The sequence below is a fragment of the Stegastes partitus genome, unplaced genomic scaffold, assembly GCF_000690725.1.
Source record: "Stegastes partitus isolate 25-593 unplaced genomic scaffold, Stegastes_partitus-1.0.2 Scaffold95, whole genome shotgun sequence".
Lineage (NCBI taxonomy): Eukaryota > Metazoa > Chordata > Actinopteri > Pomacentridae > Stegastes > Stegastes partitus.
This window is the reverse complement of record NW_007577826.1, coordinates 901,832-923,703: the sequence shown is the minus strand read 5'-3', so window position 1 is coordinate 923,703 and position 21,872 is coordinate 901,832. Positions and strand designations below refer to the sequence as shown.

At 39.4% G+C, this 21,872-nt stretch overlaps 1 protein-coding gene across 1 annotated transcript in view; it reads left to right on the top strand.

Moving 5' to 3' along the window:
* st3gal3a (ST3 beta-galactoside alpha-2,3-sialyltransferase 3a) overlaps positions 1 to 21,872 on the top strand; it is a 61,863-nt gene that overhangs the window by 14,664 nt on the left and 25,327 nt on the right. Inside the window, exons 4-7 of the mRNA XM_008277332.1 lie at positions 11,501 to 11,595; positions 17,926 to 17,989; positions 18,923 to 19,018; positions 19,863 to 20,049. Coding sequence (XP_008275554.1) covers positions 11,501 to 11,595; positions 17,926 to 17,989; positions 18,923 to 19,018; positions 19,863 to 20,049 — 442 coding nt within the window. The remainder of the gene's footprint in view (positions 1 to 11,500; positions 11,596 to 17,925; positions 17,990 to 18,922; positions 19,019 to 19,862; positions 20,050 to 21,872) is intronic.

The window sequence follows — 21,872 nt, the reverse complement described above, 5'->3', positions numbered from 1 at the left end:
CTGTTGCCTTCATTCGAATAGTGACTGTACTGACACTTCTACTTGCTGCTCTCTGTTCAACAGCCCACTGTTCGAGATTGTCCTCCAACTGTGGCCATCTCGGTTTGTTCCCTCGGAAACTCTGTTTTGTCTTCTTTACCTGGCGCAGGTCATCTTGTTGCTTCCTCCGCTTCCGCACCATTGATTCGTTAATGTTAAATTCTCTCGCTGCTGCTCTATTCCCGTGTTCTACTGCGTGGCTGATCGCCTTGAGTTTAAACTCTGCGTTGTAAGCGTGTCTCTTAATAGGAGCCATTTCGGGGTCTTCACATAAACACACAAAGAAAAATGAAACGGTGCGGCCTGTGCAGTCACATATTCCAGCATGCACCGCGCGCTTCTTCTTCTACGGGGGACATGAAGTCGGCGGCTGATTACCGTAATTAACCGTAATTACCGTGGCTCAATATTGGTCCACATGTATATGTTGGTCCATATATAGGGCGCACCTGATTATAAGGCGCACTGTCAGCTTTTGAGAAAATTGGAGGTTTTTAGGTGCGCCTTATGGTGCGGAAAATACGGTACTTAAAAAATAGGTGAAGTGGTGACCTTGTTAGTTGTCTGTAAGCTGGTTCTAACTTACTAAAGTATATTGTTTAAATGCTAAATATAAGTGACGTATCTGCTTTAAGGTATCCTGCTTTAATGAGAAAGTTCTTAGTTTTTAAAAAAATATTTAGTTTCATAATGAAAGTTAATCAAAGAAAAGCCTCTAAACATGACAAACATGGCACTGCGTAGTGAACCAAAGGTTTACCTACTAGAATTACTAGAATACTTAATTTCATGTTCATGATTTACTCTTTTTTTCAAAGCTCTGTAATAAATTTAGTGAAACCAGGCTTTAGTTTCTTTTTGAGTTGATAAAATAGATGTAATTGATTGTCTTAAAATATTGTTGCATACTGATCCCAACCCTGGAACCGAATTGAAGATGTATCATGGAAGGCTTTGTGATATTAACAGATATCAGATCGTTGTGTTAAAGAATTGATTTAATATTGGTTTGTGACATTTAGATTTTGTTGCAGGAGTGTAAATACCCAGCCAGAGATGCTTTTTACATCACTCTCAAACTTTTCCTCCTCATTTTCTCTCACTCCTTCTCACTGTCCATCCAATGGCCCCCAAGTTTACACTGCCTTAAGATATTCACTGTGTTGTAGCCTAATTTTTAAAGATTTTTGGGGGATCAGTGATCATGTTACTGGTTTTGAGGCCCTAGAAAATGGACCATTTTGTGCAGAGCAACAAGCAGCAAAAGCATCTGTGTGACTGTTTAGTATTTTCCTGAGCTTGAAATGTTCTTTGCCTGTCTATTGTATCTTGGTGCTGAGTGCACTGTGCACATGAAGGTGGAGAAGGACTGTGCAGCTGTGGTCCTTTAACGATCAAGGAACATAGAAAACGTTGTTTAATTGAAACTCAATTTTTATGACACTCATTTCTGATACATATTTGTTTCAGTGTTGTGTTTATAGCTTCTGAATGGAATACTCTGTGGCAGCTAATTAGAGATTTCTATCCTAAGACCTTCACTTAAGCAAATGAATGCACCACCAGGAAGGTGAGTGCGATTTTAACACCTTTAAAACTTCAGTGTGGATGTGTCAGTAAGCCACTGGAAGGTATACTGACAGTGACAAAGGAAGCACTTTGAAGGTGGAGATGCTTCCATGCTTGTGGTACTCCAAAGAACCACCATATTCACCGACTGTATGCCTAAAAACGGACCTCCCAGGAAAACTGTCCTGTTTTCTACAATAGAAAGCTCTCTGAGCTCAGTATGGTATGACAGAGGAAGGATCCCATTTCTGGCTCTGCATTATTAAAGACCTAAGAAGTCCACACACTGTGAAAGCTCTTCACCTGCTTATGTTTTTAGCACTATGTATAAAATGAGTTTGAAGATGCAGCATTCTGAATGGGCTTATGTGTCGTGCACATCTATTTTTGCCCCCTTCTGCTCTGCTGTCGTCCCAGTGCGTGAGAAAACCTCAGGTCAGTTCACTTATGCACTCCCTCTCTGAGCACCAGAGACACGCAACCCTACAACCCAGCAGCGCCTTCAGACAGCAGTGTTAATGAAGTGTGCTGACAGAGTCCAGATTGTAACCTGTTAAAATAACACAGGAGCATTTTCCTTAGGAAAAAGCAGCGGTAGAATGCCCAGGGCGTCCTTGACCCATTTATTCTGCTGTTTTTGCCCAGGTTCCTCTGCTGCAGCTGACAGCAGGTGATGCAGGTGAGAGAACAGTCAAGAAGCTCTAACAGTCAGTCATAAACTACTGCTTCAAACGAAATGGCCACATCCTGTATGCTCCACTTTGTTCTTTCCTCACTAACCATTCTGTATCATCATGTACCATCTTGACTATCACAGTCAAAAGAAAATGTTTTGGTAGGGATGAGTATCGCTAAGATTAGAACTTTACTACTATTTCTGATACTGCTTATCGATCCGGTACTTTAATGGTATTCTTATCGGTACTTTGTCATTGTTTTTGTTTTAAAGAAGAAACACCTCAACACATTAGGAACAGAATAAGACTGCTATATTTTCTGCTACTGTCTATGAATAGCATCCTTACATAGCTGTCAACACTAATGTGTTGATGGGAGGATCAGAGCTCTGTGGACAGCATCACAGGTTTTACTGATGTCAAGTATTCTGCAATGTGTTTCATTACACTGTCCAGTGTTAAATCAGAATTAATGTCAGCACATTGTGTCGACAAAACATCTTTCATGCTTCATTTTTGAGTATATTGAAGTGTATTGAATGCAGGACTTTCAGTGATTTTATTAGTTCAGTGAAGAAAACAGTTCAAGTACTTCTTTTCGCACCAACATTCAGTCAGACAATAGTGAATATAAAGTAAGACAGAGTTTGTCACTAAATCTCTGAAACTGAAATTATGAGCAACAGTTCAGATGATGCTCTGAATTTCAGACCGAGTTTATGAACTCTCCTGCAGTTCAACAGCTGGAAAATACATACTTTAATTAGTAGCATGTGTTCGTATAACTGAATGAACTTTGTGCAGGCTGCTAGCAAACAACATACCTGGTTAGTGAGGGATCAACTTCTCCATCTGTACTTTTACTGAACCTTTCCACAGATTGATCGTGTTTCTGCTCTGACATGCAAATGACTTGCTACTTTTGTGGAAACAAATATTTTCTGCATCAGCTGTAGTCAAGTGTAATCATTGTTAACGTTTGCTGCACAGAGCTGCTCTGCCCTCAGAGACCACGAGTTCAGTCCGTCAGAGCTACACACTCCGACAGACAGAACAAAAAAAAAAAAAGCAAAAGTGCACCATCGACACATCACATCAGACACGTGTCTTATGGTGATGACATAGAATGTGCAACACAATGATCTTCTTACTTCCTAAAGTACCGTTAGAAATGCTGTTAGTGTCGGAACTTATTGATCCTCCTGGATTTAAACATGTCGCCCCGGGGCTTGGTTCATACCAGGCCTCAGCACCTATCCCAATTTAATAAAGGAAACCAAATCCTTTTAGAAACATTTTAAAGCTGTGAACTCCTTTAAAATTGATGAATTGATTGTTCTCCCCCCTGGCTCTGCCACTTGCCACTTGGCAGGACCAAGTGATAGTGCCAAGGTTGGGGCCAAAGTCTACAAGAATTTTCTCTATTTATCTGACAAATTAGGGTTAAGACATTGTCTTTCCTTTTACTGACACTCTGGTCACTTCAGACTAAAAATGCATTCTGATTTCTCATCTCACAGCTCATATGGAAATGATTTCCTAAGAGTCAGCTTTTGGATGGGAAAAAGAACTTGATGAAGTTGCACCAAATGACCTTTCTTTCTTTCTTTCTTTCTTTCTTTCTTTCTTTCTTTCTGTCTTTCTGTCTTTCTTTCTGTCTTTCTGTCTTTCTTTCTTTCTGTCTTTCTGTCTTTCTTTCTGTCTTTCTGTCTTTCTTTCTTTCTGTCTTTCTTTCTTTCTGTCTTTCTTTCTGTCTTTCTTTCTGTCTTTATGAAAGGCCATAGTATTGAAGATAGAACAGCAGGGTTACAAAATGTTTTATACCAGTGGGAAGTGAGGGGAGTATTGATGGCAACTGCTTAAGTGGAGCATAACTTGTGGGACAAGAACTTTTAGACCACAAGAAAATCACATCCACAGAAAATGAACTCATTTTACATTATTTGTAATTTTGGGAAACAAATTGCTACTTTTCTAATTTATGGGCACTGATTTAACCAACTACCATGACAAATGGACATTAGATCTGGATAAATCCATCAAAGTACACCATCAATCATTCAGACAAGCAGCAAGTAGCTGATTTATTTATTTTTTTTAACTGTGTGTAAAGTGTTTTTAGGAAACATTTTCTTTCAATTACTCTGCAGACAATAAACTTTAGAGCAGCTGCTTCATGCTGCCAAATCTGAGCTCAGGTGTAGTTCATTATGTAATACATGCATGAAATCAGTCGAAGAAGGAGCGCTGTAATTTAATGTTATGTTTCTTCCATGGCAAAACTGCTGGTTTTGTTGATGTACATGCTACCTTTTTATAAGTTTAATTTTTTTTTGTTGTTTATGCAATAAATTCGATTTTGAAGTCAAGTTGTTTTTTTTGTTTTTTTTAATGACTTTTGAAAGTAAAAACCCTTAAAAGGTCTTATTAATTTTTAATAGCATCCGAGTCTTTTGAAATAACACGAATGTGGTTGGTTTTGTTAATAAGTCTTTTGTAGTGTAGAACTAATTTCCTGACAGAGCATGTATTTAGTTGTTCTGTAATTCTTGAATAGTGTCTTCTCCATTAGTCTTAAGTATTTACTACTAAACAGTAGTAATTAGTTTATATTGCTTCTGTTTTTCTTTATAATTTTCAGATTTTATGTCAGTGTAAATTAAACGCAACGTTAGACGGGGATGTAGTGGTGGAGGTCTCTGCTATCATGATGGTGATTTTTCTCTGTTTATGAATTCATGTGTTCATCAACTGTCTCCAAGGGATCTTGACAAAATACCCATACATATGTCGATGCTTAGAAGTGCATACATGTTGAGTTGTGCTTTAACAGGAAGCTCAGCTATGTGGCCTTCATTAAGGTCCAATCCTCAAAAGTGGAGACATATGTGAGGATTAAATAGAGCATAGCATATTCAATGCCCCAAAGCACAAAATTAACAGTATACACTTTGTAATTTTTGTTTTACATGCAATGTTGAACAGACACTAATTATAAATGCACTGCAGGTGGTAACCAGCAAGTTCAACCCTCCAGACTAAATTTTTCACCTTGAAGTGATTGTGTTCCCATCATAAAATGGGGTTGGTGAAAGTTTTGTTGGCGCAAGCAAAAGATCACACCAAACTCTGTAGCCAAGGAGACTGATGTAATCACTCACATCATGGAATTCCAGGTTGTTCTGTGCAGTTACAGCTAGCTGTGGCGGCTCCAGGGCCACAGAGCTGACCTCAGTGCTGAGGTTGCCACTGATGCTGTCTCAGTTATGTCATAAATGCACAGTGTTCGATAACTGGAAAAGATATACCTTAATCCACTGCTCTAATCTGGTTTGCCGTATATTGAATTAAACATCAATATTTAATAATTTTCTTTAAAACAAAGTATTGTCAGACCCTTTCAGTTTTTTCGCATTTTGTTATCAGGACATAACACTTGTGCACTTTTAGATGAAAAACTTTGGAGTTCCTATTGCTTATTTAAACTAATTTAAAGTCATACACAAAAATGTGTATAAACCCTGTAGGCATTATTGAGCTTCATTTTCCAAACCTTGTTCAATGGCTTAGAGGAGGCAATGGTTGTTTAAGGAGTCACAAAGTTTATCAAACCCTGAAATGTCATCAGCTGGCAATTTTTAAAGTTTCTTTCGGGTCATTGATTTCACCCCTTAAAACCCATCTCTGTGTTACAAATGTAGGGTTGTTTTTGTTCAAATCTGAAAATGTGTCTGAAGAATATTGATACAGAAAGCCCCATCCTTCTAGGTGACAGGATTGTTACTTATGAAACACTGGAAGTCTGAGTCCTTGTTTTTGTGACTGTCATCAGTACTCTGTAGTTTAAAGTAGGAAATTCTCAGCAATGGTATTGACTGCTTGCTTTTCTTATATTTCTTCCAGCAAATACAAAAATAATTTGAAATTGGTTAAACATTTAATTTTCACCAGAGGGGATCTTTATTGACCTGCCTTTCAAGTCCTAACAAGTAAGATACACTGCTAACTGTACACTTTTGTACACTGTAGCCGTAATTCAATTCAGTTTTATTTATACAGTTCAATTCACAGCATATGTCATCTCACAGCACTTAACATAATAAGGTGAAGACCTGACGACTTTAAACAGATAACCCAACAATCCAAAGTTGCCTTTGGACTCACTCTGAGCAAGCGGTGGGAAAGAATCAAAAAGCCCCCCTGAAAAAAACCTCCAACAGAACCAGGGTCAGGAAAGGAGGCCATCTGCCTCGACCGGTTGGGTGGGAGTGGGGATAACAGGATAGCAGATGGAGGGCAGCAGTACAAACAGAGTAAACATTTTGGAGGTCGATGAGGCCAGCAACTGCAGATTAGAGACGTGAAGCTCCAGATCCAGAGACATTTGCTGAAAGAACAAACACAGGACTTCAGGGGGAAACACAGAGTTAGTGACATGTAATGGTGGTTATAACTGGTTCTGGTTCACTTCTTGCCTCTCTGGCGCAGTGGTGGATCTACCGTGCGGGCACGGGGGGGCACTGGCCCCCCCTGTGATCTGATTGGCTACCCCATGTGCCCCCCCCCCAATTAAAAAATTTGTTTGAAATTGATATTACCAATACAGAATCTCCGAATTATGACGCTCTTGAACGCAACGTCGTTGTCCGACTGCCACTGAATGCACCAAAGACGTAAGGTGCTTTTGATTGGGTACTTGGATTAAGTTTGGATTGAGAGGACGTTTGCGAACGTCGGTTGATGTCCAAGAAAAGACGAGAAGGAGTGGCATAAATACATATGTTTCACAGAGAATGAAATGGAGAGGAGACATTCAAAACTTTTTTTTATTAAAAGGAAGTCAGTAGCAGATCAGAACACTGAGAGCAGGGACACTGCAGGTCAGACTGACAGCACTGACAGCTCAGAGTCCGGAGAGGGCCAGGGTCAGCCTGAATGCAGCCAGGGACCATCATCATGTGTTGTTGAGGCAAGCATCCAGGGCCAGAGCAGTAACCATCACCCTCCAGGTGAAAATGCAGATATGAAAAGAGTGTTGCACGTGTATTTTTTACCAAACAACAGAATTTATTTGTTATTCTGTCATAATTGGGTGAATTAAATGACTGAAAACTAATTGTTTCTATGACTAACCTGATGGCATTAATTTCTGTGTTGTTTTTAATTATGTCATTTACAATATGGCAAGACATTTAACAAATTGCAATTCTTTTAATTCTTTATGATCACTTGTCAGAAGAATCAGAAGGTAGCAGCACCAGCAGACATGTACAGCAAGATCAAACTTATTATTTACCTTCTTAATGCAACTATAGGGTCTGTTTCTGTCATCAGAGTCAACTTTAAAGTGCTGTTTTTGGTCAATTTAGGCAGAGCTAAGCTTCTCACTTTGTTGTTTTTGTGAGCAGACGCTGTAGACGAACATACACTGTCATGAGATCATATAGGCCAGTATCATCTCCTAATAACTTGATGTTTGTCCTTGAACAATTTTGTCCGAATAAACTGTCACTTGGCTCTTCCTGCTTTTGTTCGCTTCGGTCCTCTTGCTTTTACAAATCAGTTGATCCAACGCAGAGTTTGCTGCCAGGATTTGGTTCACTTGCATATTCACAACAAAATATTTTTTATTACTATATTTATTATTATTATTATTATTATTAATAATAATAATAATAATAATAATAATAATGATAATGATAATGCTAATTATTATATATTATAACAAATTGTGATATATATATAAAAAATAGTTGATTTTTATAATATTTAAATTTATTACAGTTTTCTGTGCCCCCCCCCCCCAAAATATCTGTTGTACCCCCCGTGCCCCCCCACTGAAAATATCCTGGATCCGCCCCTGCTCTGGCGGCACTCACTTTATCCAACTCAGGTCCTTTAAATCCACCCCCTCCTCCGTGACTTCAGAACCCCCAGGGTTCTGTCCTGGGGCCCCTCCTCTTCATCATCTACCTTCTTCCCCTTGCCAATATCTGCCTTAAGTTTGACATTCATTTCCACTGTTACACTGATGACACCTCACCACTAAACCCTCGTCCACTCTTCCGCCCACCTCCCTCACTGATTGCATCTCTGAAACAAAAACCTGATTCACCCTAAACTTCCTTGAATTAAACACTAGCAAAACAGAGGTTCTCCTCATTGGCACCAGTCCACCTAATCCAAAACCAACAGCTTTTCTCTCACAATTGATAATTCCACTGTCTCACCTTCTCCCCAGGTTAAGAGTCTGGGTGCCATCTTTGACAGCATATTATCCTTCCAATCCCACATCAATAACATTACCAAGTCTGCCTACTTTCACCTACGTAACATCAATCGCCTCCGCCCCTCCCTCGTCACTTCCCGTCTGGATTACTGTAATTCTCTCATCTTTGGTCTCTCTCACAAATCCCTCCATAAACTTCAACTGGTCCAGAATTCAGCTGCCCACATAATAACCCGAATCCCCTCGATCCACCACATCACTCCTGTCCTCCAGCAGCTCCACTGGCTTCCGGTTCAGTTCCGCATCCAATTCAAAATCCTCCTGTTACCATTTAAGGCCATTCACAACCTTGCGCCTAGAAGATATTTGCTATTAGAAGATCATAGGCCTATAGTTTGCTAAAACGCCTGGATCTAGAGTAGGCTTTTTGAGTAGTGGTTTTTATTACAGCTACTTTTTACAAGCTAGATGAAACTGTTCTGAATTTGTACAGCACTACTGTCTTTCCAGTCTTCTTCAATTCTGCTTTAAGATGCACTGCTGTTGACTATACCATGGAGCTATTTTATCATATTTATTGCTTTCTTTTTCAGAGGGTCAACAGTGTCGAGTGATGTACACAGTAAAGCTGCAGTTCTATCAATGAGATTATCCACCTGTGTAGGACTAACATTGGAGGAGTTGCTCTTTACTGTGATGACATATGACTTTGAAGAGAATAATATTGGAAGTATTTCCTTACATTTAGTTATTGCTTCGTCAGATAAACATCTGCTGTAATGGAACTTCTTGGTAGATGCTCTGTAGTCCTATTTTAGTAGTTTCTGTAGTTGATTTTAAGGTACTTTTATTAGTTTTTAAGTGTCTTAAGGGTCTTGGGCCATCTTATTTATCTGACTTGCTTTTATCATATCAACCCTCGCGGATCCTGAGGTCCTCTGGCACCGGCCTTTTAACTATTCCAAGAGCTAAAACAAAAACCCACGGGGAGGCTGCATTCAGCCATTATGGTCCCCAGCGATGGAATAGCCTGCCAGAGGACATCAGGACCGCAGAGACTGTTGATGTTTTCAAAAGAAGGCTCAAGACATACCTTTTTAGTTTAGCTTTTAACTGATTTGTTTACTTTCTTAATTTAGGCCTGGCTTTTAACTCTTTTATTCCAATGTCTTTTAGTTTTTAGCTCATTTTATTGTAATGTCTTTTAGTTTTTAGTTCATTTTATTCTAATGTCTTTTAGCTTTTAGTTCTATATTATTTTTAGCTCCAGTGTTTCCTCATGGGGGGCCTCCACACTGGGAGGTGTGGCTGGTCTGCCCACGGGGGGGTCATCCTGGAGACCCCTCAGGCCCGGAGGACTGTGTGGAGTCCAACCACCCCAGTCCTTCTGGGCCGGGGGTCTCTGTGGCGGTGACCCTCCTCGTGGCTGTGGACTGTGATCCCTCTCAGTGTGGATGAGCTCCCCATAGGTTGCTTTTCCTCACATGGTTCCTCAGTGCCCTGCCATGCTCTTTTTTTATAGTATATATTGTCATTATTATAGTGTATGTGGTTCTGTGGGTGATTGTGTGTGCGTGGGGGCAAGTACGTGGTTTTATATGTGCGTGTTTTGTTTTTGTTTGTTTTATGTTTTTAAATTGGAAAGCACTTTGAGCTACATCTTGGTATGAAAAGTGCTCTATAAATAAAGATATTATTATTATTAGTCCATCATTCAAATGTTATTAAAAATGATCAGATAAAAGAGGGTTTTGGGGAAAAACAGTGAGATGTTCAGTTTCTGTGTCATGTAAAAAAAAACAGATCAAGGCTGTGGCTAAAACAGTGAGTTGGTTTATTTACATTTTGAGAAGAACCAACTCCCAAAAATGAACTAAACCCAGAGTTGAGGCTGTCGTTCTCATCATCTACATGGATATTGGTACTTCTAAAAGTCCTTGGCCTTAGAAACAAGGGGCATAACTCTCATGTTGGGGGATAACTGTATACTATAAACTCTTATATCACTGTCCACAAAAACTCTAATATTTTTAAGCAATCAAAGAAAAAAGGAGATTAAACTTGGAGCTGGCTGCTGTTGTTCCAGGACAATGCATCCGTCCACACAACATCAGGTGGCAGAAACAGCCAAAACTGTGTATTGTCAGCAGTAAAAATAAAATCCATAGTTAACATATTACCAGGGCGGCTGTGCCTCAGGTGGTGGAGCGGTTGTCCTCTAATTGCAGCACCTTGCATGGCAGCTCTTTCACCATTGGTGTATGAATGTGTGTGTGAATGGATGAATGAGAACACATTGTAAAGCGCTTTGAGTACTACTAAGGTAGAAAAGCACTCAGTCCATAAGACCATTTACTATTTACCAAGAGGGAGACAGTAAATGATGCCCCCAACACTAAACCTCGTGACACCATGGCGGACTGTGGAGCTGTCCAACTGGAGACTGGAGTGAACAACTAGTTTTCAAAAAAAGATGGGATTAGTGCTCCAGTACAGTCCCTGTTGTGGCTTAAAATTGGTTTGCTTGTTACATCTGTAATGAAGGAGGGAGTTTATCAGGGAAAGGGTTCGGATTGGTCAGTGCTGTCTTCAAAACACTGACTGAGCCTTGGTGGAGAAGTGATGGGACCATGCTTGTCTGCTTTCCAGTTGCCATGATTGAGGGCCTTTGAAGCAAGGCATTTTAAAACACTACTCCCTTGTTGCTGCTATGTCAACAGTATGTCAGCCAAAATGTCTGCTCACAGCCTCACTGTGTGAAGCTGTCAGCTCTGTCCTTTACCTCACTTTGTTTTGGTAAAGATTATCTTAGATTGTGGATTAGCTGGAAACATGATCCTTTAAATCCTCTAAAGCATTCTGCTGTTAATCAGTGCATCTACAATGTTCACATCAGGGCTGTATGGATTTTGGATATATCTACATTCATGAATATAATTTCTTCATTCTTACTTTTTTTTTTAACATGTTTTCTTCACATCAACAGGTTCACGAAACTGGCGCCCATGTTTCTTGATCCAAACTACAAGCGATTCTCGAGGATTGGTGATTATTCGCCTCCATTTGGAGTAAAATCACAAGGTATGAGTCCACATTCTTGTTTCGGTTTGAGGCAGTGCTACATCAAGGGAGCGCTGCACTTCTCACCAGTTAAGACTAGATTGTTCTGACCTCTGTTTCGGAACATACCATAGCACTGTGGAGGCCTCAGTATGCTTTAAACAGACTAAACTGTCTGAATGTCTAAAGACAAAAGTTGTTCTTGATGTCCACAGTTGAATACAGGGTGTAAAACCGGCTATTGTGGTATCCTCATGGCTGAATCACACTGCTTTCTTAAACTCTATATCAACACCATCTTTCTTGTTTCATTGTAGTCTTGACACTGTGAATCATATAAATTTGGATAACGGAGCATCCTGTAGAACTCTTCAAAGCATTAACTGTTCATGAGAAGTGACAGAATGAATTGTGTAAAGAATGAAAAAAAGAGCTTTTATCTTTGCCTGGCTAACTATCGTTTGACTCCAGCTCTGTACTTAGACATGAGATTAATAAAATAAATAGGTAAACAAAACAAATAAATCTAACTCATTAGAACATGGATGTATTTATGTAGCTGAACCTCTTCACCCTGCTATGTACTGAGTCTCAGCAACATGAATTAGAAGCTGCTCTAAATCAGAGTCCACAGTCAAGCATGTTTTACATCACCATGGGCTTAGAGGCCACTGTGCAAAAAAGGAAACCCTTGCTCCCGAGGTGGCACCCCTAAGGTCAATTCAATCCTTATCCACATAGGTAAGGGTACTTTGGCTGGTCCAAATAGCAATTTCTGATCTCCGGACATTCGGTCCCAATTAATGACAAATATCCCGAATATTCGGGGGTGCCTCGCGGTGGTGGCGGCTGACTTTGTTTGTGGAAACCATGAATTGGCTTTAAGGCCAGAGTTTGCTGCTGAAAAAGAAAAGGCCTTCTAGAGAAAAAGTCTGTGTTCAGATGAAACAAAAAATTTGCTATTTGGTCACAATGAGCAGAAATATGTTTGGATGACAGAAGTTGAGACCTTTAACCCCAAGAACAACATACTGACTGTCAAGCATGGTGGCAGTAGTATCATGTTCTGGGGCTGCTTTGCTGCCAGTGGAACTGGAGCTTTACACAAGGTAAAGGAAATGATGAATAAGGAGGATTACCTCCACATTCTTCAGGAAAACCTGAAATCACCACTGGGAAGGTTTGGTCTTTGATGCAGTTGGGTGTTACAGCAAGACAATGACAATAAACACACGTGAAAAATGGTAAAGAAATTGTGTAACTCAAGCTATAATACGAGCAGGGTACGAGCAGGAAGCTGTTACCTTTTACTGAAGTCTCTGTCATGGTGGTCGATTGCTAGCTAGATGCCCACAATGTTCTCAGAACAAAACACCTAACGCCACCTCCCCCCATCCATCCACAACAGTCATGGTTCAAATGCAACGAAACTAAAATTGCAGTCACAAGTCTATTCATTTAACAGTTTGGATTTTAACATTAACATTCCCATAGTTCTTTGCATTTGCCAACATGAAATTGCCCATAGTCCAACACTAAGGTAACACTGACCCTAACTGCCTTCTCAGGTTGTCATGGTATTAAACACAGCAAACGAGTCTTTTGTCTTCTTAAACAGTATGAGCTCTATCTGTTGGCACAACCAGATACAACAGCTGATTTACAATACATTCTCTGACATGCATGTCTTTCATCAAATATTATGTATTTTAATTGGTTAACCCAGTAACTGCAGTTCATTGATAGTATGCCATCCCTAGTCCATACACAAAAGTCACTTTTGCTTGAGGAGAAGGTACTGTAGTAAAACACAGTTTGTTTAGATTGTCTTAATACTATGTAGTCCATACAGTGTTCTGTAAAATGTCATTCAGGCATATTTCTAAAGTAATATTTTTTCTCATTCTCTCTTTTTACATATAAGTCATTACTTCCCTGTTCATGACCTTTTCATTTGATATGGAATCGCGTAGCTCTTTGCACGTTTTTTTTTTCCATAGGAGCTCTATAGATAATTCATTGATCATCCTTCGTGTGTTTAATAATGATGACTAAGACATCATTGCAATGATGTTTACTGGTACATGTGATGAAGTACACTACTCACAATAAGTTAGGGATATTGTGAGAGACTCAGTGGATTTCATACATACAGTCTTTGTTTCACTTCAGAGATTTCTGGGACAGGGAGGCTATTGTATTGGGGTGGTAGACACACCTCATTTTGTGTTTTCCATGTAATGGTCTCACTCTGTACAGTGTGCCTTACATATTGGGGCCAATACCAAAAAACAACCCTTTTCAATGTGGCACCAATTTCAACATTCTGTGGGTATAAAAAGCTGATATTGTCAGTAAGTCATTTCAAGTTCATCTTTCAAAAAGACATGAACACACGACGTCACTTAACGGACGAGCAGGCCATAGCACACCTTCGAGTCGGTGGCAGGCTGGCTGATGTTGCTCATGAACTTGGTGTGTCTCAAAGTGTCATCGGCAGACTTGCATCAAGACACAGAACTACTGGTACAGTTCGTGACAGACCCAGGAGTGGGGCCCCAAGACCGACCGCAACGATAACAATAATAATAATAGATTAGATTTATATAGCGCTTTTTCTGGACACTCAAAGTCGCTTTACACTGTCAATTATTCATTCACACACATTCATTCTGGTGGTGGTAGCTACGATTGTAGCCACAGCTGCCCTGGGGCAGACTGACAGAGGCGTGGCTGCCATTCTGCGCCTACGGCCCCTCCGACCACCACCTCAAACAATCCATTCATACGCATTCACACCAGGCGGGTGGGTGAAGTGTCTTGCCTAAGGACACAACGACCATGAAACAGGTTACAGGGCGGAATCGAACCTTCGACCTTCCGATCATTGACCGACTCGCTCTACCACCTGAGCCACAGCCGCCCAATACGATGACCAGTACTTCAGGACCTATGCACTCAGACATCGCTATGCAAGTGCCACAGAGCTGCAGGCCCGTTTACGAGATGTGAGGGGTACTAGGGTTTGCAGACAAACCATTCGCAACCGACTCCACCACTTTGGCTTGAATGCCAGACGACCGTTGCAGGTGACTCCACTGACACCAAGACACCGCCGTGAACATTTGTAGTGGGCACAAGACCATGTGATCTGGACAATGCAGCAGTGGTCCACCGTCCTGTTCACTGATGAGTGTCGAGTCACCTTGCACAGAAATGACGGTCGTCAGCGTTGCTGGAGAAGGCGAGGTGAGCGATATGCCGAGGCTAACATGGTCCCCAGAGTTTGCTTCGCTGGAGGAGTTGCAACAGTCCGGGCAGGCATCACCAGCCAGCGCAAAACAGATTAGATTTTTGTAGATGGCTCAGTCACTGCACGTTCCTACCTCAGAGACATCATAGAACCCATCATCATCCCCCAATTCTGCCAGCACACCCCCAACTTTCTGTTCATGGATGACAATGCTTCACCACATCGTGCCAGAATTGTCACAACTCGACTTTAGGAAATCGGAGTGCCTCATATGGTATGGCCAGCAATGTCCCCTGACCTGAACCCCATAGAGCACGTCTGGGACCAGCTGAAGCAGAGACTGGATGACCGTACTCCACCCCTACGTGACCTGGCAGAACTGCGTGTAGCACTTGTGGAAGAGTGCAACACATTGTCTCAGAACAACATCATGAGGCTAGTGAGGAGCATGAGACGTCGTTGTCAAGCTGTCATTGCTGCAAATGGTGGAAACACCCGCTACTGACATTGTCAATTTTTGTTATTTGGGGCTATCCTTGTTATTGTTTAAATTTGGGGGGTAATAAATATTAAACTAATGAAAATGGTGTTTCTTCTCATTCATTATTAGTAATATCAAAGGGAACTTTTACTTATTTCATTAAAATTCAGAGCAAATAGGAAAAGCACTCATGTAAATAACAATGTCCCTAACTTATTGTGAGTAATGTAGTGGCACATGGGCTATAAACAGTCTCAAGCATGAACAACAGTTACATGTAAGAACATTTCTAAATCCATTTAAGGATGATTGTGCAAGTGGCAATGAAGGCTGTGCATGTTCACTTGTTTCCATAGTGGCTGGGATTTATAAAATAGTCAGGTGTACATGCAGCTTTAATAATCTGACAAACAAATCAGTTCTTCTCGTTATACCCAGTGGTACACAGCTATAAAAAAATGTTCATATAGTGTATCCTCCAAAATGTAAACAACTACAAAATGGAACTCATGTTGCAGCTCAGTGCCACTCAATTCAGTTCAATTCAGTTTTATTTGTATAGCACCGTTGACAACATATGTCATCACATAGTGCTTATGTAACCTATGCGTAGGTGCCTACTAGCAAGGTAGTTACTTTTACCGTTAATACTAGTAATACCAGCTTATGAGGGATGTTGGCCAGATCAGAAGACCCTGGATTCGTGGGAGCCCAGATGTAAATGACAGAGGAAAATACACACGGCTTGTAGAAAAGACACAGATTTCACTGTTTGAGTTATGAGTGGATCCACGTTGCATGTAAAAACAATAAACAAAACTGCGCACTCTTTTAAAAAACAATAAAATAAAAATAACCCAGTCTTGAGTAGCCCTTTTAGTCCTTTCAATTTGTCTGATAAATGTTCATTCAATGTCTTGTTTGTCGTGATCAATCGGGTCGCTATCTACCAGTGGGTTCGGTTCCTTGGGTTGAGGCTCGCCATCCAGTACTGGAAATGCTGATCCTTTTCGTCTCTGCAGCTCTATGAGTCGGAGAGTGCATCCACAGACACATTCTCAAGGAAAAAAAAACCTCACCTATAACAAGGCCAGAATAAAGTAGCTTAAAATACAATAAACTAATATCTATTGCCTAAAGCTACAAGTCATAATGGTTCCACATTCATTTGTCAAACATATCATGTTGTACAACAATATAGTTCAAGTAATCACAGTTTCATATCACCAACACATTAATAAACCCAAAAGAATTAGCTTACATGTGGTAATATAAAATTATAATGTCAATGTTTTGCAATGCTAATGAAATAAGCATTCTCAACATAGTAGCTTTGCATTAGGATGTGGACTGGAAATACACATTAGCTTTAGCTTAATAAAAGTACTAGTAAAGTGCTAATAAAAGGCACTTGACATTCAAACCAGCACTACTAACTATATTAGCACAATTTAAATTCTAAAACATGTGCTACTATCACAATAACTGCAAATACCATTGAAAATATCACATACACAACAATATTTAAATACGACTATACAAGCACTATTTTATTTTTACTGTATTCTATCGATGACTAATGGTTTTAGCCACTTTTAATGCATTTTTAGTCAAAAAATGCTGACGCTAGGTAGTATCGCGGCTAGCGCTCGCATACTAACAGAGCACATGATTTTACTCACCAATGCCAAACGAGGCTCGAACGGAGATTTCCAGACTCCAATCTGCTCACAGCAACGCTCTCTAAAGTTTAATGAACAATGAATTACTATTTTTGAACGATATAACACACAGAGTGGGTTTAGGTTTGGTTTCTCTTACCGATTTCCGAGTTTCTCAAGCTAGTTAGCTAATTTTCTAGTTGAGCAACAGGCAACCTTGCTCTCTGTCACGCTGTCTGATGCGATCTGAGCAGCGCTCCCTCACAGTGCAGTGAGTGGGGCGGGACAATTAACCTTATAGATTAATGTCAAATCGGACCATAATAGCAATTGGATGCTTAGTCCGTCCCCAAAATACATACAAAAGGTTTATTTCACAGTTTTTTAAAGATTCCTATCACTATTTATCTATATTTATGAACATACTCATGAACATATTTTTAACTCTAACTTATTAATTTATGATCTCATTGTGGAGTAAAATATGAAATCAATATTTACAAGTTTTTACTTATGTTTTTAGCACTGGGCTACACTTAACAAAGTACAAATTTAAACAGAGAACCCAAAAATTCAAAGTAGCCTTTGGACTCCCTCTGAGCCTCCCCCAACCCTTTTGCTCTCATCAGGCAGAGAGTGCATTTAAAAAATGTTTTGTTTCTTCACAGTTTCCCCTGTGTAAAGTGTTTCACTGCATATATCACTACCTGGAGGGAGCAAGTGGAATGTGTATGGGCTCTTATCCCACCATCTTTACCAGTTGTATAACACTATCACCTGACATGACAGCCCTCCCACACATTGGCTCATTGACCTGCCTTATTTTTCACAGCTTGTCAAGTTGTGCTGGAGATGAGGGCATCCTAGCTGGGTCAAATGTGATAGAAAGAATTCTTCCATCTTTATCTCACTTGTTGTTTTTCCTTTTTGCCTCTTTATCTCTCAAATATCTGCAGAGAAGATCATAGATATTCTTCTGTCAGCTACAACGATGTATGGCCTTGGAGAAGAACTTGACAGGTAAAAGTTGCATAGCTTCTGTAATGCTCTGCAGCACCGTTTGCAGTCATCACAGCATCCCTGTCCTTAGTTTTCTTTCAGTTCTGTATTTAAAGCTACTATTTCCAGTTACTTTATACGTAGTCCATGAATTAGTTATCAGACTTTTAAGTCACTATAAATGTAAGATATAGAAAACGGCATTACCATTGTTGTTTAAGGATAGGTTTTGGATATTAAAGATGAATAAAAGAGTTTACATGAAAAATTCACATGACTACAAAATGATTACAGAACATATAGTAATGTAGCAGTCTTAAAACACTCTGTATAATATTTAATACCAAGTGTCTGTGGCTAAATGCTAAGTCTGTCCATCTAAACAGAAACTTCAATGATAATGACTAGATTTCAGGTCAATTATCAGGATAACCATGTGTTTGTATGTTTGATTATACTTTGGCTTGAAGTTTTGGTCTTTATATGGACCTCTGAAGTAGTTGCATAAATGATCCTGATAAATCAGCCAGCTCAGAAAATTGGGAATGTGTTTATTTTTCCATTTAGATGTAAGCAGTCCAGACTAAAGATGTGACACATTGTACTGACTCCCCACTACAGCGTTGTAATCATATTAACTGAAGTTGTGATGCATTGACTTTTGTTGTCACTGCTCTTCTTCTGCACTTGTCTTGAGTCTAAGTACTAAGTAAAGAAGTTTATACTTAACTGCAGCAGTACTTGTTCTCTGTAGTTATACTTTTATAGATTAGCATCCATAAGATTGGAATGAAGGAAAAAAAAGAAACAACAAAAATAAGAGACACAGCCACTTGTTTTTCCAGAGTGATTGTGTGTTAAATAGGTCTGTATCTGGGCGGTCCATTAGGTAGTAGGTCCAATTACTGGCAGGAAATAAAGAAATAAATCATAATGCATTTTTTTGTGTTCCAGTAAGAGCTGCAAGACATGCATCATTGTTGGAAATGGAGGAATCCTTGCCAATAAGTCTCTAGGACAAAAGATTGATGAGTTTGATGTTGTTGTCAGGTACGTTTTGACACATTACAATACAACACAGACTTTACATATTTCCTGCCACTTTGTTACCTCAGTAATAATTTTCCAAATTGATATGGTAGTATCACACAAGATATTACCACCACTATAAGTTTGTATTTTTTAAAAGGGTTTGCTTGAACAATGACTCAGTAGTCATCTGGACTGCCTCTAACATCCATCAGAACTACTTTTTGGTAACATTGTCTTGGTGAATTACTCACAGCCAAACACTTGACTGTCCATGACCGTAAGGGCAAATCATGATGCTGAAATCAAACTACATTCATCAGACAGTGACATCTGTTACATGTGAAAAAGAATACACATGGTGACCACTGCAGTTTCCAGTACAGTTGTTATACAGCAGGCTTGAAGGTTTTTCTCTTTTTTTATTCAGGGCTTTTTCATTCATGGATGTTGCAGTCCATAAAGTTTTATGTGTAATGTTAACACTGGACAGAATTTGGTGAAAATATTTTTGTCTCTCCTTGGTGGCTGATAATTTTGACCTTATCTGTAGCTTGGCCTTTATTTATGTATATTTATATTCTATTGTCAGATTGTTATATTTCCATAAGCTGTGATAGAACTCCTGTAATGTGCACTACCTGTCCGTGGATCAGTTCAGCTGCTTTCCACTGTACTCGTGCTTTTGTTTTTTTGTTTGTTTACCATTTTTTAGTATTTGATTGAAATCTTTAAGATCTTTAAGAGAGACTCTGCCAAGAGGGCACTATGAAGACATGTACTATAGACTATAGACTATTTACACCAGCTTGCCTGTCACTTACTACAAAAGCACAGTAGGACTCTTTGCAATCTCGTGTTGCAGGTTAAATGAGGCCCCAGTGAAAGGTTTTGAGAAAGATGTCGGCTCCAAGACCACCATGAGGATCACCTATCCTGAGGGGGCCATCCAGAAGACAGAACGTTATGAGACTGAGTCTCTGTTTGTCCTTTCTGCCTTTAAAGCTCTGGATTTCAAGTGGCTCCGACACATGGTCTTCAATCAGCGACTGGTAAAACAAATGGCAACAGTGTGTTTTGATATTACATAACCTGCATGCAGCTGTAGCCAGATATTTTGCTATGAGGGTCACTTACTTACTCATTACTTGGCTTGCAAGCTGTGAAAATGCTTCCATCCACTTATTGTTATCATGTATTTGTTTTATGCCTTGAAAAACAGAATGAAAATTCATAAATACCCTAAAAAATATTGAAAAGTCAGTAACAGGAGTTGTGATCAAGGTTAGAACTGATTTTGTAGCCATTCTGTGGCTGTGAGCTGCTGCTGACATTGTTAAATTGTACAGGACTGGTGTTGGTTGTCCCAGTGGGTTCCCAAAGGATTTGGTGACAGTTTCTTATTGTAGTGCCGTGTGGTCACTGTTATTTGCAGCTAGCACTGATGTTCTTTCAGAGACAAAAGTGGAAGCGCATATTTCCATATCTCAATTTTTTTTTTCAAATAAGTCCTGAAATAAATAAATAGATCTGAGGATAAATATGTATATAATCATTAAATCAATTTAATTCAATTCAATTTTATTTATACAGAGCAGTTTACAACATATGCCATCTCACAGCGCTTAACACACACTGAACAAAAACATAAACGCAACACTTGATTTTGCTCACATTGTTCATGAGCTGAACACACACACACACACACACACACACACACACACACACACACACACACACAGACAACTGAATTAAATAACATTTATTCATTTTTTCATTCCACGACTCTTTTATTCTCTCATTTCACATTTATTTATACAGTTTTATTTTATGTCACATTTACTTTTCTCTGGGGACTTATATTTCCTAAAACCAAATTTATTTTTTTCAGCGGACCTTAAATTCCTAACTACACTTTTTATTTCCAATCCTAATATCCTAATGAGGGTACGGGGCTGGCGTGATTGGCATGGCTGGTCTAGAACGATTGACAGGCTGATTGAATGAGGCAGCCAGGAGGCTCATTCACTGGTAAACTCCAGATGCAAACATATTTTTTTGATTATTTGTCAGTGGAATAACAGTACATTTTCTTTGGACAGTTTTGTCGTTCATTATTAATCGTTTTTCAATTCACCATTATTATGATTTGTTTGTTGCATCTTCGGATAATTGTACCACAGACTCTTGAGGGATTTGGATGTCTGATTCAGTAAGTAAATTTTTTTTCTTAATATTTTTCAATTTGAATGTACACTGTATGAAGTTTTAGCTCCAAACATAGTATGTACGATGTGTCGTCAACGTTGGTGGGTTTTTCCTGCGTGTTTTTACCGGAGAAGATGTGACAATAACATCCGAGTTAATATCACAGTTAAAGTGGATTACCAATACACCGGGCTAACCAAACTAGCTGATCAGTTAAAGTCTGATAAACAGTTAAGTGTAGCAATGTTAAGCTATTGATGTGTGTGTTGTGTTTCTGGCATATATGACCAAGCTAGGGTCTACTGTGTTAGTGTGGCAGATAAATAGTAGACAAAAGTTATTTTTGATGTTTCCTGTTTAAATGGTCCAAATCTGGAATAGTGGTTATGATATTATGATGTCAAGTGTTGTTTGTCCTGTATTACTGTTGATGTACTGTCATGCTGAGTGTTTGATAGAACATCTGTCTCTATGCGTGGCTGGATATGAAATGAAACAGCTCTTGTCTTTCCTAAAGTACATGGAAAATCTAAAATCTAAAATATCTAGTCAGTATGTTTCTGTGAGATGAATCTTGATTGTTCATGCTGATACTGTGATGTCTTTCTTTAACTTAGGTTTGTCTGATATTTAACGTGAGGACCTTCTGCCTGAGCAGAGGACTGTC